The sequence below is a fragment of the Lagopus leucura genome, unplaced genomic scaffold (assembly GCF_019238085.1).
Source record: "Lagopus leucura isolate 7727_CA_CO unplaced genomic scaffold, USGS_WTPT01 Super-Scaffold_806, whole genome shotgun sequence".
NCBI classification, from domain to species: Eukaryota; Metazoa; Chordata; class Aves; order Galliformes; family Phasianidae; genus Lagopus; species Lagopus leucura.
This window is the reverse complement of record NW_024962260.1, coordinates 5,150,337-5,169,083: the sequence shown is the minus strand read 5'-3', so window position 1 is coordinate 5,169,083 and position 18,747 is coordinate 5,150,337. Positions and strand designations below refer to the sequence as shown.

The following is an 18,747-nucleotide window of genomic DNA, read 5'->3' as shown; positions in this document are numbered from 1 at the left end:
CCTTGGAATTGATTTAGCATACCTGGCCTCGAAGACATTCCTGTGTCCAATTATCAGGTCCCTCATTAGGCAGGAGGGCATTGCTGCTCTGAACTGCACCAGTGTGCCTGGAGCAGCCTTTGTGTTAATCCTCCCTAAGGGCCCCTTCGTACCCTGGCTCCCCATCAGCTCCAGTGCACACAGCGCTTTCTGCCGCTCTCTGTTCCCTCACAGAAGGAGAGGTCACCTGAGGACACGGTGTGACTTGTCCCCATGTCAGCACGGGGCCGCCGGGTGCTGGGACCCGCAGCAGCACTGCACCCTGCGTGCCGTGGGGCCGTGCTGCCCTTTCCTGCTTTGTTGTCAGCTCTGTGAAATACCAGGTTTGATGCAGTGCAGGCAGGGGAAGCAGGCAGCACCGTCTGTCTCGCTCTGGGGATTGAGTTGGTGGAAATCAATAAGATTAAATTTTAATTCGTTTTCTGTCTCGGTGCATGTTCCTTCAAAAGGGCACAGCTATCTATCTATAAATTCAGCATTATGCTGTAAAATCGGAATTCAAAGGGTTGGTTTGAACTTTTTCCACCCCCTGCTGCTGTTGTGTCTGTGCGGAGCGTATTCCTGGCTATCCGCTTACCCTCATCTGCGTGCTCATAAAGCATTAATGCCCCATCCATAAATAAGGGAATAAATAAATGAGCGCTTTTAGCATTGCAAAGTACAATCTAGCTGCTGGCTGCTCGGAGCCACGGAGCGTGACTCAGATCCCATGGCGATTTGGTGTCTGTATAACTGATTTTCTATGAACTCCTGATTTACATGAGAAAGGGAAGAGTTGGGCCTGCATCGTCAGCGCAGAGCTGCAGTGCACGGAACCTTATCAGTGAAATGCCTTTTGAACATTAAATGGGCAGGTTTTTCTTCCAGCCCTGGTTGATGTGGGCAGGTAGGACGGGACAGTCTGTGTTTGACTGCTGAAGGAGCCCCGTTTGTTTTGCTTTTGATCCTGCTCATATTTACCCTGGGATTGCCTCAGTGCAGCTCGGTGGTGCATGAGGAGCTTCCCAAAAGTCCAGGGGAAAACAGAGAGGTCAGAGGTCGGGTGCTGTTAACGCTGCTCTGTAACAGCAAGGCTGCAAAATAGATGAGATTTGAACCTTCAGCCTGGAGCTGTTCAGAATCCTTTCACTTCTCCTCAGATATCAGAGAAAATAGCCAGATCCAGACCAGATACTGCAGTGTCCTGCATCTTCGAGTCCTGGAAATAAAGCCCAGCAGCACACAGAGCTTGGGTACAGCATGAGAGAGAAGCATAAGCCTCGTGGCACAGTGCCTGCTCCTCGGATGGGGTGAGCAGACTCCTCCCAGCACAGCCTCAGTCCCTCTGAACCTCTCCTGCCTCAGCACGGCACTGCAGCAGCGTGGTGCTGTGCTGTGTGCCATGGTGCCTGTGGGCTCTGCCCTCAGCAGTGGGCACAGTGTGGGAGCAGCGCCCACAGAATGTGGCAGCAGCCCCAGGAGGGATGGGGGCAGAGCTGCTGGGCTTGTCACGCTCTCACAGGGTGCCGGCCCTGCTGGTAGCACACGGACCCTTCCCTCAGTTTTCGTGTTAGTTACAGTGAGTCATTTGTCACCTTTGTGGCATGCAGCCATGGCGTGGAGTCCCTGGAATCTGCACTGCCAGTGCTCTGCAGCGGGGCAGACAGGGTGTGAGGAGAGAGCTTGGAAGGGGGGTTGTCCCATGCAAGGCAGCACGCTGCTGGGGATTGGCTCTGGGGGGTGAGAGGGAGAAGAGGTTGGTACCCCTGGTCCTGGGAGGGAAAGCTTTCCTCAAGAACCATTAAAGTTGGAAAAGACCACTAAGAGCATCTAGTCCAACTGTTGGCCCCCCGCCTCATACCCACTGACTGTCCCTCAGTGCCACGGCTCTAGAGCACCTCTGGGTGACCCCCCCAGCTCCCTGAGCAGCCCATGACAGTGCTCACCACTCTTTCTGAGTGCCTGACCCTGCGGCCATCACCTCTTGCCCATGAAGCCAGCACTGTGAGGTTGCACTCTGCTCCCAGCGGGTCAGCGCATGAATTTTCCTTTTAAATCCTCCAAACTGTTTGTCTTTCTGCACCCTGCAGAGCACTGGGGGTGTGGTGTCTCGCCTGAGGTTTTTCTGCTGTTTTCAGTGACACCACTTCTGAATTCCATCCCAAACAAGCTCCATTTCAGCCTGCTTGCTTGGCACGCCGGCCCGGCCACTCCCCAGGCTGTGGTGCAGAGCTGCTGGCCGACTCAGAGCTGCTCCCTGCACTGCTGGCTGTGCCGTATTGCCGTGGGATCCCCAATAGGAGCGCTCACGTCCCCCAGCACGCCGGCTGCCTGCGTCCCACGGGGCGCTATAAATAATGCTGGGAGCACAGTTCAGCGGCGCAGAGCGGGATGGAATGATGACTGGAGCCATTCCAAGAAAGTGCCGCCTCCTAATTTCAGATCTGCTTTCTCAAAATAACCCCGTGTTTCCTTCACTTCCATTTTTAAACTTCGCTTTAAGAAGAGCCCCCCTGAGATCCCAGCCGCTCCCTGGCTCTGGGTGCTGTGATATGTTATGGGCTGAGATGCTGCTCTCTCCCTCCTTGTTCCGTTCCACTGGAGCAGACCTGATGTTTCCTTAAAAGGAAGCCAAATGCTTTTTAGGCTGATTGACCTTTGTGCTTCAGCTGTGGTTCTGCTGACATCTCCATCCTTCCAAACACAAGTGCAGAACTGCGGTGCCAGGGGCTTCACCTGTGTGTGGATGTGCCCCAGAGGCTGTGCCTGTACCTGAGACGTATGTGTGCCACTGCTGTGCTGCTGGAGCAGAGCCACTCCGATGTAAATGGGAGCAAAATTGAGCCCACGGCTTTGGTTGTGCTGCAAACACTCTGTGCTGCTTGCTGTAGCAGTATTTCAGGACTCCATACCAGATCTGGAAAAGGGGTCATTAGCTGCTTGCTGGGGAGCAGCAGAGGGGCTTATAAAACCAGTGGGGATCTTCTTGCATCTCACCAGAAAAATGGCTGTGTTTGCTTCCTGATCCTTTCCCTTCTGTTAAATAACAGGGGTTGCAGGCACAGCTGGCCGGCCATGATGTTCAGCTGCTGTAGGGTGAACCCTCCAGTACCCTTCTGCAGGTCACCCACTAAGCGTGCTCCTCACGGCACAGCAGCAGAGCTGAGCCATGCTGGCCATGCCTGCGGGGAAGGGTCCGGCAGGGCTCACAGTGCACGAGGAGCTGTGCTGGCGCTGCCTGCTGTCAGGTTGGGCTGAGCGCCCCGAGCCTGCCCACGGGGCAGTGTGTTCTCCATCTGTGTGTCCTCGGGCACGGGGGTTCCCTTCTGCAGGTGACACCTACCGCTCAGCTCTGGGTGGTTCTCCTGTGATCTGGTAAAGGCAGCGAGGAGCATCGGCGATTAGCGTGTGTGTCAAGTGCTAATTGGGCAGCCTTCGTGGCAGAGGCGTTTCTTTGTGAGCATACAGAGACGCCCTGTGCTCAGAATAGCTTTCCCTCCTGATCTTTCGTTCTGGAGATGTGTACTTACAGTCAGTTAATGCAAGACAAATTATGTCATTCTTCTTGATTCGCCACATGTTCTGCCTTTGGTGTTTTGCCTCTGGCTTGTCTCATTAAATTGTCTAAACGTGGCAAACATAGCAGCTGAGTATGTGCAGGTTTTTCTTGGAGTTAATCACGTTGCACACACAGACCTCCGGTGTCATCAACTCATGGCTGCAGTTCTAATGCCCTCATCCTTCCCTGCACCAAATTTTAGCCCAATTGTAACGATATGAAGCTTCCTGGTGCTCTGTGCAGATGCTCTGAGGTCAGCAGGTTTTATTGCTCTCAGAGACCAAAATGTTGAGCACTGGCTGCGAGCACCCTGTGTCAGGGTGATTGGTTTGATGGTTGGACTCGGTGATCTTAGTGGTCTTTTCTGACCTTAATGATTCTATGGAGCTACGAATATTTCAGTCTGGCAGCTCCCAGGGCAGACTTTGCTTCTTCCTGCTGATGAAGTCTGAAGTTCTGCAGTGGAAACATTCAGTGTTCTGCAGTGCCTTCTGGGGAGCTTTGGACAGGCTCTTTGGGTTTCTTAACTAAGCTGGGTTTGACAGCACTGAAACTTCTTATTTCCCTTAATTTCTTCACGTGAAGTCAAACAGAGCAGTTCACTGAATAGCTGAGGCACACGTGTGTGTTGAGGCCTGTGCACAAGTCTGCCCAATTTGATGCCCCAAGAGGAGAATTCAGGATCAGAGCTGGAGCTATACATGAACCCCTCACTGCTGGGAGCTCCCTTGGTGACAGCAGAGCTGGAACCTGTAGGAGCTGAGACCTGTTTGTGCCCTGTGTGCTCAAAGGAGTTTGAGGTAGTTTATTACCCCATGGAAAATGCAACGGCTGTAAATCCAGGGCTGCAGGGAAAGCCAGCCATATGTTTTCCGATGCTCATCACTCATTTTCACAGCTCGGCTCCTGGTTTTGTTTGGGGATGCCCCATGTTCTCCCTGCTTTCTGCCACCAGGCGCACGGCCCAGCAGCCGGCACAGGGCTGCATGCACGCGGTGAGGCCGCTGGGTGGCTGCGCCGCGTTGCAGCCCGGGCTGCGGGGCTCTGCGCTGCACAGCGCGCCCTGGGCAGGCTGCTCCGGAGTGCAGCCCAAAGCTGCTCGCCGCTGGGAGGTCAGCAGCAGTGGGGCTGAGCCGTGCTTCTGGTCTGCTGCCGTGTGTGTGCGTGGCCCCAACGGGCTGCTCATGGCACAAGTGACATCCAGGAGTCTCCGTGGGCTGCGTAGGAACCCCGCAGCAGGGTGTAAAGCATTGGTAACGGTGCTGCTGTGCTGCATGGGGAACGTGCCAAACTCGTGGTTACATCTCTTGTAGCATCCTTGAAGTCACTTCTGAATTGCAGAAAGCACTGCGTCCTGCCGGGTGTGCAGTAAGGGAGGAGCTGGCAGCTCATCTCAGCACCACCTGGGTTCTGCAGCCACTGGGGACCTGCAGTTGGCTGTGGGCACAGTGACTCATCCCTCTGGTCCCCTGGCCAGGTTTGCAAAAGTGCACGCTCACAGCTCAGACTGTGTGGGTGTGCGAAGCCCCAGCGAGGAGCTCACACTGTGCGGGGTTGGCGGGCACCTCCTGGCACAATGCAGCGGCCGTGAGCTGGGGCTGATATGCCAGAAAGCAGCATGAGTGACAGCCCCTCCCCTGCTTGCTGCAGCTCCTGCCAGGAGCCCGGCTGCATCTCCTGCCAGCTGAAATCCCAGCTCTCAGATCCTGCAGAGCTGTAGTGCTTACTGGGTTAAAGCTCTGAATGCGCTTCAAAAAAGGTTGGTTTTTTTTATCCTCTCCCCTCCGCACGGGTGAATCCTGTGAAGCTCAGCTGCCCACACTGCTCCTGCAGCCTCTTGGAGGCAGCCTGGATTTCCTCTCTCCCTACCCCATGTGAAAAAGGACCTATGTGATGGAACAAATGCCTTTGAAAATCCATCTCCGTGGCCCCTCGCCGCCAGGTATCCGGCTGTACCGCGTCGGTCCCAAAGCGATGTGGATTTATTGGACTGTTAGTAACAGCAATTGAAAAGCCCGGCTTTGCAGGGAAGTGCTGTTTACTGAGAACGTCACCTTTTATTTAATGTCCTGCTGCAGTGAACCCACGTCTCTTTTCAGGCCTGTTTGATTAGGAAGCGCCGCGCAGCTCCCCGTGGGTTGCTGTTTTCTCTAACCCGTGTGAGGGATGGGGGGCATGGAAGGGGCAGAGCAGGGCTGTGGGGGGGGAGTGGTGGAGATGAGGAGCCTAGAGCAGCTCCAACCTAATGATCACATGCTCACCGATGGATGGATCCTAGAAAGGGCATCTCTGTGTGCATGCTGACTTGCTCTTGCTGAGGCTGTGTCAAGGTAACCTGCACGGTGCTGCAACTCCAGGGCTGGGCTGGGAGAGGACAGATGCTTCTGCTGCTCCTGAGGGTTTTGCAGTTGGGGTGGCTCTCTGCAGTGCCAGGAGCAGCTCAGGAGCTGTGCGTTGGATGTGTGATACCTTGCTGCCTGCAGGGCTTTCCTGCGGTCCTCTTTCAGGTGCAGGTGGGTTTGGTTGGGAAGGGGTTTGGTTGCTGGGTAGTAGTGCTGCTGTAGTCAGTGGTAGAAATAACTTCTTTTCTTTCTTCCTCTTCCCTTTCTTCTGTGCAGAAGAAGGCAGAAGCTGCCCACCGCATCCTGGAAGGGCTGGGTCCACAGGTGGAGCTGGTGAGTGTTCCCCATGGCCGTGGGCATTGTGGAGATCCCCGGGAGGTGTGGGGCTGAGCCACGAGTAGGAAACGCTGTGGGCCAGGACAGGAAGCAAAGTGGCTGAGCTGAGCACTGAGCACACACAGCCTCTCTGGAGAGCATTAACTCTTCACTCCTCTGTCTTGTGCTGCAGTAGGGCAGAGTGATGCTCCTGCACAGCCTGCAGTGGGATGCTGCGTCTGAGGCAAATGCAGGAGGTGCTGGGGAAGGGGCTCGGGGAGCACGCACCAACCATAGTCTGCAGGTATCAGGATCTGCATGGATCCTATTTCTGTGATTCTATGCACAGAAAAGTTGAGAAAAACACACTTACTAAATTGTCATTGTGGGGCTACTCCCTCATTCAGCAAATTACAGCTGTAAGTTAAGCAGCTGGATGCTGGAGGGTGGCTGAATTTAGCACCTGAGGGGCTGTGAACTGAAGAAAGGTGCTGGAAAAATAGGCATCGGGAGTAATGCTGCAGGAGGTCAGGGAATGCTGACCTCTGGAAAGGTCAGACCGGGCCGTATTTGGGTCTGGCAGCACCTCTTGCATTGGTCGTGGGGTGCAGCAGAGGGAGCCCTGGGTGCTGGGTGAGCACACAGCACAACTGTGCTCATCAGCTGTAATTAGGACTGGTATTGTGGAGGTGGCACTAATCACTGTCCTCCCCGAGGGTGGAAGGGAGAGGTCACAGAGGAATTAGTGGTCAGCAAGCTGCAGCCACTTCCTTGCCCAGGGAGGTAGGGCACATTATACTCCTTTGAGTCACTGGGGTCAAATAATGCATTGATGCTTCCTCACCTAAAACATGTTGTGTTGCCTTTCTTTTCCCCTACACTTTTATTTTGATTTGTGGAAGCTTTGCCTTCGGGTGCTATTGCTCCAGAGCCAGCCTTGTGTGGTGGAGAAGGAAATCTTCCAGCACACCTGCTTGCTCGTGGAGGCTGCCTGCAGCGTCGGATAGAAGAAGTTTTGACAGGGATCTGCTGTAGTTCAAGTGGGGACTTACCCAGCAGTTTGGGTCTGTGTCATGGGTTTCCCCTCAAGCTGGAAACTGCTGGGTGATGGCCCAGCTCTGGTAGGAAGCTCAGACTCCTGGCTTCAGTCTTCTCAGCAGCCTCTGTGCTCACCAGCACCACGCTCTGGGAGCTGAGCGTCTCAAGGAAGCAGTTCCTCCTCTGTTCCCAGCTTCTTGCAGCTTTGATCTCACACGATCTGGCTGTGTATTTGTACCCCGGTCCCTCAGCCTGTTACTGCTGTCTCTCTGACCTGCCTGGGGGCGGCTCTGATGTGTGTGTCCTTTGCCTTGTGTTAAAGCCCAGCTGTGCCTTTGGCAGGAGTTCTCTTGTTCTGCTGCAAAGAGAAGTTTGCTGTTCACTGGGTTATCCCTGCAACGTACTTGAGACCCATTAAACTGACCCCTGCATTCCCCAGGGAGAAATTTCATGGAGATCTGTGCTCTGAGCGTTGCAGTGACCAGAAAGCAGTTGATGGCTTTTGTTGTGTTTAATTTTTAAAGACCTTTCAGTAAATCCAAGATTTTTCCAGTAATAGCTCGCGTTGCAGTTTTGTTTTTCTTAAGTGTCATCCCCCAGAGAAATGCATTACACGTCCCTTATGAGGAGAGATGCTGTGAATGCTGCCAGCACATCCCTGGCCATCTGACCGGTCAGGTTTACTCAGTGAGTTGCTGTTTGTGCAGGCTGCGGATGGCTCTGAGGAAGGGCAGTGGTTCTCAATCCCTGCCCTGGTGAGAAGGAAGTGTTTGGCTGTGGGGTAGGTGAGCAGCCCTCCTGGGCTGAGCTGAGTGGCAGGGCTCTCTGCGGAGTCCCCTCTAGATGCTCTGTTGTCGTGGTTTTGTGTTTGGTCCCTGAGTTTTGTAGTTGGGAACACTCGGGCTTTTCTCTGTCAGCAGTGCTTGCAGCACTTGTCTGTTAGCACTTAGGTTTGCTAACCAAGTAAGTGGCCACTTCTATCAGAGATCAGTGATGGTGGAAATGAATCAGCAGCCCTTGGTAAGCTGAGCAGCAGCAGGGCATCCGTGACAATGAGAAGCCTCTAACCTAGGCACAAAATGTTCCTCCCGCCCCCTGCTCTGAGAGGAAGACACTTGTGCCTCATCACGTGCCAGCTTGTTTGCTTTGGTTTTTGTGAGCGCAGAGGGAAGGAAGGCGCTTTTATTTACCAGCATTTCCAATTCCAGCAATCCTTTCCCAAGAGGCAGCCGCTGGTCAGGGCAGCCTACTGGATGCTGTGAGCGTTCCCAGCTTTCCTTCTCTTGATCTTCAGCCGGGATGGGCACCAGCTAGCGTACAAACCCTGCCATGCCCCAGCCCGTTGGGTCCCCGTGCCCAGGGGCAGCTCCCTTTGCACTGCTGGGCACCGCCGGGGCGAAGGCTCACCCTGCGCTCAGCGCCTCGCAGAGCTGCAGCAGCTTTCGTAGCGTAGCCATAACAATTTGCAGCGCGCAGGCTGCCTCTTCCCTCTCCCCTCGCCTCCCCCGTGTCGTATGTTCCAAAGCGCGCTGCCTTTGCAAGGAGCGCATAACAACCACGTACTGAGCTGCGTCTGTGGGCACTGCGTAGCGAAGGAATCGCTGTGAGCAGCTCAGTGCCTGCCTCCCCCGGGCTGCACGGCGCCGGCAGCCAGCCCTGCAGTACGTGTGGGGACGCGGGGACGGGGCTGGGTGCTGCTGCGGGAGCATTGCTGGAGGGGATGGGAGCCCGCGGCGGCGCTGCTGACAGGTTGAAGTTTCTAAATGTCAGACCGTACCCATTTATGCCTTCATTTTTCTTATTTATTTCAGCCGTTATACAACCAGCCTTCAGACACCAGGCAATACCATGAAAACATTAAAATGTAAGTACGTGGCAATAAAGGCTATTTGAAATGTCAGGTTGTGCGTTAGGCTGCGGCAGGGGATGCTCGCTTGCTCCTGGTTCCCATTTCCTACCGTGATTCTCCATTGGAGCTGCAGGGAGTGCAGCTCTGTGTGGTGCTGCAGGGCTGCTCTGCTTCCCTGGGGGCTGCCAGCATCCAGGGCTGTGTGGGGCTTTGCTGGGTGTGTTTCACACATATGAAATCGATCGCCTGTGTGTGTGTGTGTGTGTGTGTTTGCATGCAGGGAGCAGGAGGGAAGTGGAAAGTTGCAATTACCATTCGATTTTTGCGAAGCACCTCTTGAATGTCTGACAGCAATTGGTTGTTTCAGAGATACTTATGAGTCTCATTAATCATCTAATTTATGGCTTATCACCTCGATCCATGATTTAATCATCAACTTGCATTTAATAACCACAGTGACTTCCTGAATGGAGGAGAAATAAAATAGGCAGTGAGAACAGTGGTAATTGTGATCGTTGTTGGAAAAGGGAATAGTCAGACCTGATCTGGAACTCCTGTCTGGCCGGAGGGAGACAGTGGTGGCTCTAGTCTGTTTTGATATGGGCTCAGTCAGCTACTGATAATCATCTTTAAGAATCTATTAACCAAAGTTAATAATCTTTGGTCTGTTAATTGATGCTGGGGAAATTAGAGGGGAAGAGTTAACAGGCTCCTGCTGTTCTGTGTGCTGCCAGGGCTGTGTGCAGGGGCTGAGGGGTCCCCTGTGCCCCTCTGTGTGCTGCTGGTGGGCTGGGCCTGGGGGGCGTTCCGAGCAGATGGGAGCTTTGTCCTTGAGAGAACAAGTTAAAGGAGCTCCTGGTACTTCACCTGCTCCCTCTTCCCTTGCTGATATTTGTAGTTTTGTGATCACGTTTTCCTGCAATTTGAATCAGTTCAGCTTTATTTCCTGCATGAAAGGTGGGCACTGGGAAGGAGCCTCAAGGAGTGGGGCTGCCCTGAGCCCCCAGCGGTAACCCAAGGAGAGGCAGCAGGTACTTCTGCTGATTAATGCTGCAAAGTATGGGAAGGAAAACACATTTTAGTGAAAAGCCGCCATCTCCTCTTAGCAGAAGCCCTGCAATTAGCTGTGCTCAGCTCATTATCGATGCCAGCTGGGTGCATTTACTGATGTAGGTCAGGGAAAGGCCCTGCAGCTCTCTGGGCTCCAGATGCTGCTGCTTCTGCCCGAGAGCCCATCCCGGGGGTCCTGGGTCCACTGTGCCACCTGCCGGGATGCGTAGCTACAGAGCATCCTGTTCTGCCTCGTGTCCGTGCTGGGTATGAGCCTTATACCTGGGCACAGAAGGGCAGTTGGGCTTATTCTGTTCACAGATGCCTTTTTTCTTTTTCTTTTTCCCCAACTTCTCCTTTGTAGGATTTTTTTTCTCAGTTTGCACGTCAGTGGGAGGGCATTTGAATATCACAGCGCCAGGATTCCTCGATTTCTCTGCAGTGACACTCTGCGTTGCAACACTGCTTTAATCCCTCCTGCTTGTTTGCTTTGCCTTCAGCTGGAATGAGTCACTTGTGCTGATGGAGCTGACTGGGGACTTACGGAAAGATTTCCTGCTCTTCCAAAAATGTTCCCTCTCTTATTTTCATGGAGCTTTATGGCTTGTCTCCTATTCAGTACACTTAGAATTAATTTCATGCCCCAGTTCATTCCAGTGTCTGTAGTTTCCAAAGGCTTTTAAGTCCCATTTAACGGCCTCGCTGTGCTCTGCTGCCCGGCTGCTCGGGTCCCCTCGGTTCACCCAGGAGCGCGGGCTCCAAGCAGACATGGTTAATGTTGTATGGTGCAGCTGCTGTGGGATGGAAGGCACAGCCGAGTGGGTTGTGGCAAGGAGCTGACCTCCCTGGACCGGGCTGGTGTCCTGTGTGTGCTGCTGGGCAGGGCTCTGCTGCTCCATCAGCACCAGGCAGCACTTAGGGAGCTTATACTGATGGGGATGGGTGGGCAGCCAGCAGGCGGTGCGGCTGGGTGATCTTTAAGGTCCCTTCCAACCTACGCCATCCTGTGATTGTTTGACATGCAGCAACACAGAGGACACCAAATCCTGCCCTAGCAGAACCTGTTCCGTCTCTGAGGTGCTGTGCCAGGTGAGAGTTGTGCTCCCCACCTCAGCAGGGATCCTGTGTGTTCTCCTGCCACCAAAGGCATTGACCATCTCTCTGCAAAGTGTTTGAGCAGTGACACGGTGCTGCTCACAGAGCAGCATCCATTACCTGCTGCCTACCTGGGGAGGGATTCTCAGAGGGGGCCTTCATTTGGCTGCAGCAGATTCCTGACCGGTCAGCCATGAAAAACAGCCCCAGAGGGCTCTCCTCCCCTTCATAAAGCAGTCATGTTGAAATTGGTCTGTGAGATTTGGGTTTGAAAGCAAAATAGGAGCTTCTCAACCTTGAAAAAGCACACTTTTCTGGGGAGGGAAAGCCTGCTTATGCAGAGCCTAAAGAGAGGTTTAGGGGTTTCAGAACCCATTTTTGTTTTGAATTGCCTCTCCCCGTTTTCCCAAAAGAGCAGAGCAGCTTTCTTCTGAAAATCTGCTGCTAACTACAGCTTTCCAAATCACTTGTCACTTCGGCAAATTTAAGTCATCTTTTCATTACTGACTGTTTAGGGGGTTTAGTAGCATTGGATTGCCTCTGAATTCATAGTAGAAGCCTGACATGTCGCACAAATGCTCCTCCAAACCCTGTCATTACTAATGCATTCTCTTTCAGGTCTTTTTATTACAGCTTGTAGACATTTTCCTCATTAGAAATTCACCTAGCAGCTCCCTGCTCATCCCATTCAAGGTTCCTCATCTCTTTTATTCTCTATTTGCACACGCTAGGGCAGAAGTAATGCCTTGTGATGAATTTCTAAACGATGGAGACACACTGCAACCTTCTGCTCGTTTCTCTAACCAAGACCACAGGCTGGTTTTGCTGGGACTGCGGTGAGGAGCTTGGGCTCACAGCATCAGCGCAGCTCCCAGGGGACGCAGGGGCTGTGAGCATTTGTCTTGCAGTGCTCCTGAGCTTATAGGTGCTGAAGAGGATGGGAACCAATGCCCAACCTATGCTATGAAGCCTGGTTGCGGCTGTAACTGCTGCCGGGGGGCAGGGAGCACCTTGGTGGCAGGTGGATGGGCATGCTGTGCTCGCAGCCCCGCTGGCAGCACTGTTTGGTTCCAGCTGCCAGGAGGCTCCTCCGTTCCCGTTCCTTTCCTACACGATAAATCTTGCCCTACAATGGCTTTGCCAGCTGCTGGTGGCCTCCTCCCCACAGCTCTCTGCAGGCTTGGTCCGTGCTTTGTTTGCTCTGGCTGTTCGATGAAAGACGTTCCTGTGTAATTAAATACCCATGATTAGTTGTGATCAAACAGCAAACTTCCTTTCATCTCATCCTGCGCCGGCCCAAGGTCTCTGCAGGCGATCAGGGCCAGGTGTGCTGCAGTGCACCGGCCTTTGTGTCCTCGGGAGCCTTATCCCAGCCCCTGGCAGCGCCCGCACCTACGTACGCACCGCACCGGCACGCATGCGTGTGTCCTTACTGCAGGAGGACCACAGCCAAGCAATTCACGTGGAGCCCAGCCAAGTATCTCGAAAGTCAAAGTTACAGCTTCTCTCCTTGGCTGCCTGCATCGTGAAAGCCAAAAACCAGCGGCAGCCTTGCGCCGAGGCGATTAAGGTGGAAGCAATGGCGGCCCTTTGCTTTGCTCTGCGTGGGAGATGGTTTTGCTTGGGTGCTGAGAGCAGTGCTCAGGTGTGTGACCTATGAGCAAGGTCAGTGGGGGGAGGATGAGGTATGTGAGGACGTGCAGTCCTCGCAGTCACACCCCGAATTACAGATACTTGGATCCTGCTTCCTGTTGGCAGGTGACGCCTGGGCCTCTGGCTTGTTTGACTTGTTGAGCCTCTGCTTGCTTCTGCCTGCTGCTGCTCGTGGGGCAGCGCTGGGGAGGCTGTCCCAGGAACCCCTTTGGTACCCCCGGAGATTGGGCTCACCCTGTTCCAGGTCAGGGTGCTGGAGACTGGCTGTGCTCATCCACCCAGACCCAAAGTGGGCGATGTGCCTCCCGAGAGCTGCTGCCACCCTGGGTGCCCAATAAAACGGGCTGCAGGATAAAGAATCCCCCGTCACCACCAGCTTCCAGCAGCCACATATCCATCCATCCCAGCTCTGCTCATCCCGTGTGTGGCACCACCAATAACCAGGACCTGATGCTACAGCCCGACCCGTGTGTGACATGAGCATCTCCTGCAGCACAGCAGTACTTGAAGCTGCCCCCGAGAGTCACTGTTGCTTTATGTAAGGAGCCTCCTCTTCTGCCTGCAGGCCATTTGGCTTCTCTGAGCCAGCTAGGTCTTCAGATGGGACGCTTCACTGTGTGCCTAGGTGGGGAGATGAAGGATGCAGGCAGCTGGATCAGCTCCGGATGGGCTGCTGGAGGACAGCTGGCACTTCACAGAATGAGCGTTCCGTCCTGCTGCTCTGCTCTGTGTGCCTGTGCAGGACAGCAGCACGCAGCCCTGCCTTCCTGGTGCTGCAAGAATTCTGTGTTGCTGCTTGATGTGCCCGGGGAGCACAGCGTGCGCTTCTGAGACAAGTGGCCCGAGTTAACCTCGCTGCAAATGGTTTCTAAGTAACAGCAGCACGTGTAGCAAGATAAACTGTGAAGCCTATTTATATTTACCAGGATTTTATTAACCTTTGAAAGGACCTTATGCAAAAAAAACCATCAAGATAGTGGGGGAAAACATTTAGGGTTCTTAGCAGGGGGTTGTTGTTGTTTGTAATCCTTTCACTTTTTGATTACTTCAGCCCTCACAGTGGTAAACACACGGAGGCTTTCAAGGTATTCCTGATACTTGCAGCTGCAGAGCCATTAAATCTTTGCCTGTATTTGCACTTTCAAGGTCAGCCACGATGCAGAACTCAAGGCAATGCATCAGCTGTGTGAAAGCTTCTCATTTTCTTCCCTTGCTCTCCCCTCTGCTGATGAGTTTTGTGCCAAAGCTCCACGTTGCTCCTGTGTGGACAGGTATTGATTGAGCTAAGCTGCCCCTTCCAGGGCCAAATCCTTCCCCAGGAGCACTCCCACTGATGGATTTCAGCTGAACTGTGTCAGCCAAAGTGCACCCATCTGAGCTGTGCTGAAGTTACCACCATTAGCATCATTCCAGCAGAGTTTCCATCTGAACTGGGGTAAACAAGCAAACAATGGGAATGTGTCTTTTGGGCACAGCCTTCTGTTGGAGCTCACTTGCACAGAACCGAAGCCCTGGAACGCAATCTGTGGGATGGAAGGAGGGCTGCCTGCTGCAGCACCCCACAGCTCTGGAGATGGAGAGCTCTCACTGGCAGAACAGGACACAGGGACCCAAGACTCAGCTGGGTGCAGAGCCCTCAGGTGGGCTCAGGAGTGGGCAGTGGGTGCTGTTGGGCTGCCTGTGGGTGCTGGCAGAGTGCTGGGGTCTGCCTGCATCGGTGTGCCTGTTGTCATGGGCAGTTTGCTCAGAGCTGAGTGGTGAAGTTAGTTCAGCCTGCCAAGCTGCTCTGTGGCTTCTCGGTGGATGTGCCACATGGACAGAGACGAAAGAGAACAGCATTGTGTGATCCAGCAGAGAGAAGCCTTTGGCAGTGATACTTGTTAATGCATCTAATGAAACAGCTTCTGATCTTTGCGGTGCAGCCCAGAACAACAGTAGGTCCTTTGTAAACACACCACCAAAAATAAAAAGAGCAAAAGCTGCATGTGCCCCATGCACTGATTTGTTTGTTCCCTTCACCTCCCTGTGCTGATCAGTGCCCCTTTGATTTCTGAAATGGAATTAAAAGACAAGATCTGATCTCCAAGCCCCTGCTTGGAACTTCGTTGTGTATGAATCCCAGTGTGACCTGCAGGGCCGAGGAGCACACCTGTGGGGTCTGCAGTTACTGCTGGTAACTGGGAGAGCTTGGGGGGCTGCGTATCCCCACTCCTGAGCTGGGCAGCGCAGGGCCTGTTTCAGCCACAAGTGGGAGTTCTCCATGGCAGGAGGAGACCCGAGCCCACTTACTACAGCCCCACCTGGCAAGCAAGGTCTGCTTGCGCATCAGTGTCAAAGGGAATGGACGTGCAGCACGGTCTGCAGAGACTCCACGTGTGATTGGTACCTCTGATAGCTAAGGGGAAAGCAGAAGGTTTCCAGGTCTGAACGGTGTTACCAGGACTGAGAATTGAAGTGTAAAGATTGAATACTTCCTGTGACATTCCGAGTTCCCTCATGAAGCCAGGGCTGCCGCTGTGCCAGGGGAGCTGCACACACTGCCCTGTTTGGGGCTGCATGGGGCTGGGGGTCAGTGGGGGAGGAGCGTGTATTTCCAAGGGTGCGAAGCAGCGGATCTGAGGAAGCGGTGAGGGAATGCTTCCCTTTTGCTAAATCCCACAGAAGGTGCCTGCACGACACCGCTGAGCTGGTTGCTAATTGCATGCTGTGGCTCAGGCGCTAATCAGGATGAAGGGCTTAAGGAAACTCCCTCGTCCCTGGCCTCTACCTTTCACCTAGAAACTTGCTTGCTGTAACAGGAACACCCGCAGCTGTCAGGCTCACACAGAGCTGTGCAGCCTTCCCAGCATCCTGCTGCTTTCTCTTCTGAAAGGTTATTTCATGCTTTCTTGAAAAAGTCAAAAGAAGAAGCAGCTGAGTGCTGGGCAGGGCTGGGCTGGCTGTGGTTCTGGGGCTGGTTTCTCTCCTCAGGACACTTCTGCACACAGCTGGGCTTTCCCAGCTGCTTCCCTTGCAGCTGTGTTAGGCACAGAGGTCAGGAGATGGAACCCTGCCGCAGCCCAGGTGCTGGGGTTGCTGTGGCTCCAGGTTAAGGTGGAAACTGCTCTGTGAGCCCCTCTGTGCTCCAGGGCAGCCAAGTGCTGAGTTTTAGCTGGCTCTGTAATGGGATCTCATCTTTTTTTCTTTTACAGAAACCAGGCAATGCGGAAGAAGTTAATTTTGTACTTTAAGAGGAGAAATCATGCTCGCAAACAGTGGGTAAGTGATTCCCCTATACCTTATTCTGAAAGTATAAAGCAGCTTAATTCATTATGTCAGAGAGAAAAAGAAAACTTTCCAGCAGAGATCTGCCCAGTGCCTTGCCTGGTGCACTGCATTTCCTTTGCCATATCTCCCCTGGACACAAAGCAGAGGTCCCCAGTCCTGCTGCATGCACTGAGATCAGCGTCCTGTGGTTTGTGGGAGCTAGAAGGGAACCAAACAAGAGCTGTTTTCTGATGGAAGCGACTGGTTACTGTGCTAAACTCAGAATGAGCTGCTCTGTTGTGCATATCGAGGAGCTGGGGGAAAAGGTTTAACTGGGCTGCAAGGGCACGGGTCCTAAAATATGGCTCACAGTAAAGTCGTCTGTCATGCAAAATAGGTGAATTTCTGCCAGCCAGTTGATTCAGTGCCCTTGAAAGGGGATTTTTCAGTTTAGGGAAGCATTTTGCCTGTTCTACAGAATAGGCAACAGAAGGTTGCTGATTTTGCAAAGTGAATGCATTTGCTGATTCTGTTTGTAAAATGGGTCTACTTAGCTATTTTTCTGCCTGTTTTGTAGCAGCCCCTATTTTTAGCAGAGCCTGTCTCTGTGCCAGCCCTTCTTCCTGGCTCCTGCCCTCTGTGTGCTGGGGTGCCCCGGGCAGGGCTGGGGCAGCCCCACGGGTTCCATTCCCCATGAGGAGCCTGCAGGAATCCCTCCTGCTGTACCAGCCTGCCTGGCAGCAGTTTCTAATTGCCATCAAAGGGGTGATGCTGCAGGGAGGGAAGGGTAGCGAGGGAGCGGTTCTGGCCATGAAGTGTTTCTCTCCGTCAAGCAGGGGAACAGAACAGTGCGGGTTGCACAGGGGTTAGACTGGCTCCTTCTGTTGCCTTCTCCTCCTCACCAAGCTGCCTCTCTGTTCCCAGAGCTGCGGGAGCGTGGGCTGCAGGAGGGCTGGGGCTCAGCACCGCCTGCAAGCTGCTTCAGTGCTACGGCGGTGTTACTACTCTGCTGCTTTTAGCTGCGCGCGTTTTGGCTCCCGTTTGGCTTTCCATAAGTTCTGGGGTGATGGAGGGGCTGGTGGCACAAGGAGCCGAGCTGGGAGCTCACTGTCCTGCTGCAGTGGCTGACATACCAGCAGAGCGTTGCCCGCTGCTGAAACCAGCCCAGCCTCAGAGCAGCACTGCGGGGTGAGCAGAGCAGCCGGGGTTTGCCATTGATTGTTTTGCAGAGCGCCATCTGCTTTCAGTTCCGGCTTTGGGGCCTGGAAGGCATTGGCTTCACTCAGAGTGAAACCTTAAAATCCCCACTGTTTGCTGGCTGTGTTTGTGTGAGGGCTGAGCAGGATCTCTCGTGTCGCTGAGCTGTGCTGTGTCCCTGCGTGCAGCAGCACGAGGGCTTTAGCATTAATCAGTTTTGAAAGCGCTTAATTACTTCCCCCAACATCATCCCCTGAAGAACTGAGGGTCCCATGTAGGTGGGATCTGTCCCTCACTGCTCCTTGCCCTGCACTGCAGCACCTCGGATGTTTTCAGGGCTCCAACCCACCTGCAGTGTTTTGTTTTAAGTGTTCGGAAGCGATGCTAACGTGGAAGGCATCCTGTGAGCTCTGATAATGGCAGTAATGATAGGGCCATGCGGAGCACGTGCTGCATCCCAGCAACGCTGTTGGTAATAGCATGAAACCCCACATTAGCATCTGAGAGCTAATCCTTCAGGGCCGTGGAATCTCATTGTGTCCCTGCCTGCAGCAGGAGGGTTCTGCACACATTTGAAAGCTTTTCCTTCCTATAACTCCAGCCTGTGGGGGTGAGCCTGAGCACAGCGTCCCTGGGAGCAAATCCCTGCGAATGGCTGGGCGGCTGCACTCAGGGCTTTGGTAACAGCAGGCTGCGGTGTGTCTGAGCTCCCTGTGCACCTGATGAGATGTGCTGACAGCTCTGCTTCTGTTACCAGAGCAGCAAGCTGTGGTTGTAGCTGGAGAGGAGTTCCTCCGGTCCTTTGGATGTTGGAAGATGGCAGAAGGGCGGTGGGAGGGCACTGCCATGCTGGGCGGCAGTCCTTGTACCAGAGCTGTTGGGCTGGGAGAGAAAAGCCCAAGGGCACCCAATGGGTTGTACTGAGTATTTACTCTTGGGTTGGTCCCAGACCCCGCAGCATGTCTGTGCCCTAACAAACCGCGTTTCTGGAAGCACCGTGACTCACGCTCGGCACAGCCAGCCGTCAGGAAGGACTTCGGGGAGCTGCCCTGCCCAGGCACAGCACTGAGCTCCCTCTTGCTCTGCCCTTCCAGGAACAGAAGTTCTGCCAGCGCTATGACCAGCTGATGGAGGCCTGGGAAAAGAAAGTGGAGCGCATTGAAAATAACCCCCGGCGCCGTGCCAAGGAGAGCAAAGTGCGGGAATACTATGAGAAGCAATTCCCTGAGATCCGGAAGCAGCGGGAACTGCAAGAGCGCATGCAGAGGTTAGAGGAGAAGCGGTAGGACGGGGCTGAGCCGGTAGCGGACAGCCTTTCTTTTTTGTTTGTTGATGGGTGTGGGGTTGGTCTGTGGGAGGAACGGGCCTGGATGGCCGTCAGTCCC

At 53.9% G+C, this 18,747-nt stretch overlaps 1 protein-coding gene across 16 annotated transcripts in view; it reads left to right on the top strand.

The window, feature by feature from the left end:
* NCOR2 (nuclear receptor corepressor 2) overlaps positions 1-18,747 on the top strand; it is a 163,922-nt gene that overhangs the window by 82,357 nt on the left and 62,818 nt on the right. For 10 of the 16 annotated variants that reach the window (XM_042865994.1, XM_042865996.1, XM_042866004.1 and 7 more), the window contains exons 7-10: positions 6,196-6,252; positions 9,084-9,136; positions 16,111-16,177; positions 18,457-18,644. In XM_042865994.1, the coding sequence (XP_042721928.1) occupies positions 6,196-6,252; positions 9,084-9,136; positions 16,111-16,177; positions 18,457-18,644 (365 nt within the window). The remainder of the gene's footprint in view (positions 1-6,195; positions 6,253-9,083; positions 9,137-16,110; positions 16,178-18,456; positions 18,645-18,747) is intronic. The other 6 variants (XM_042866009.1, XM_042866007.1, XM_042865999.1 and 3 more) reach the window with 1 other exon arrangement.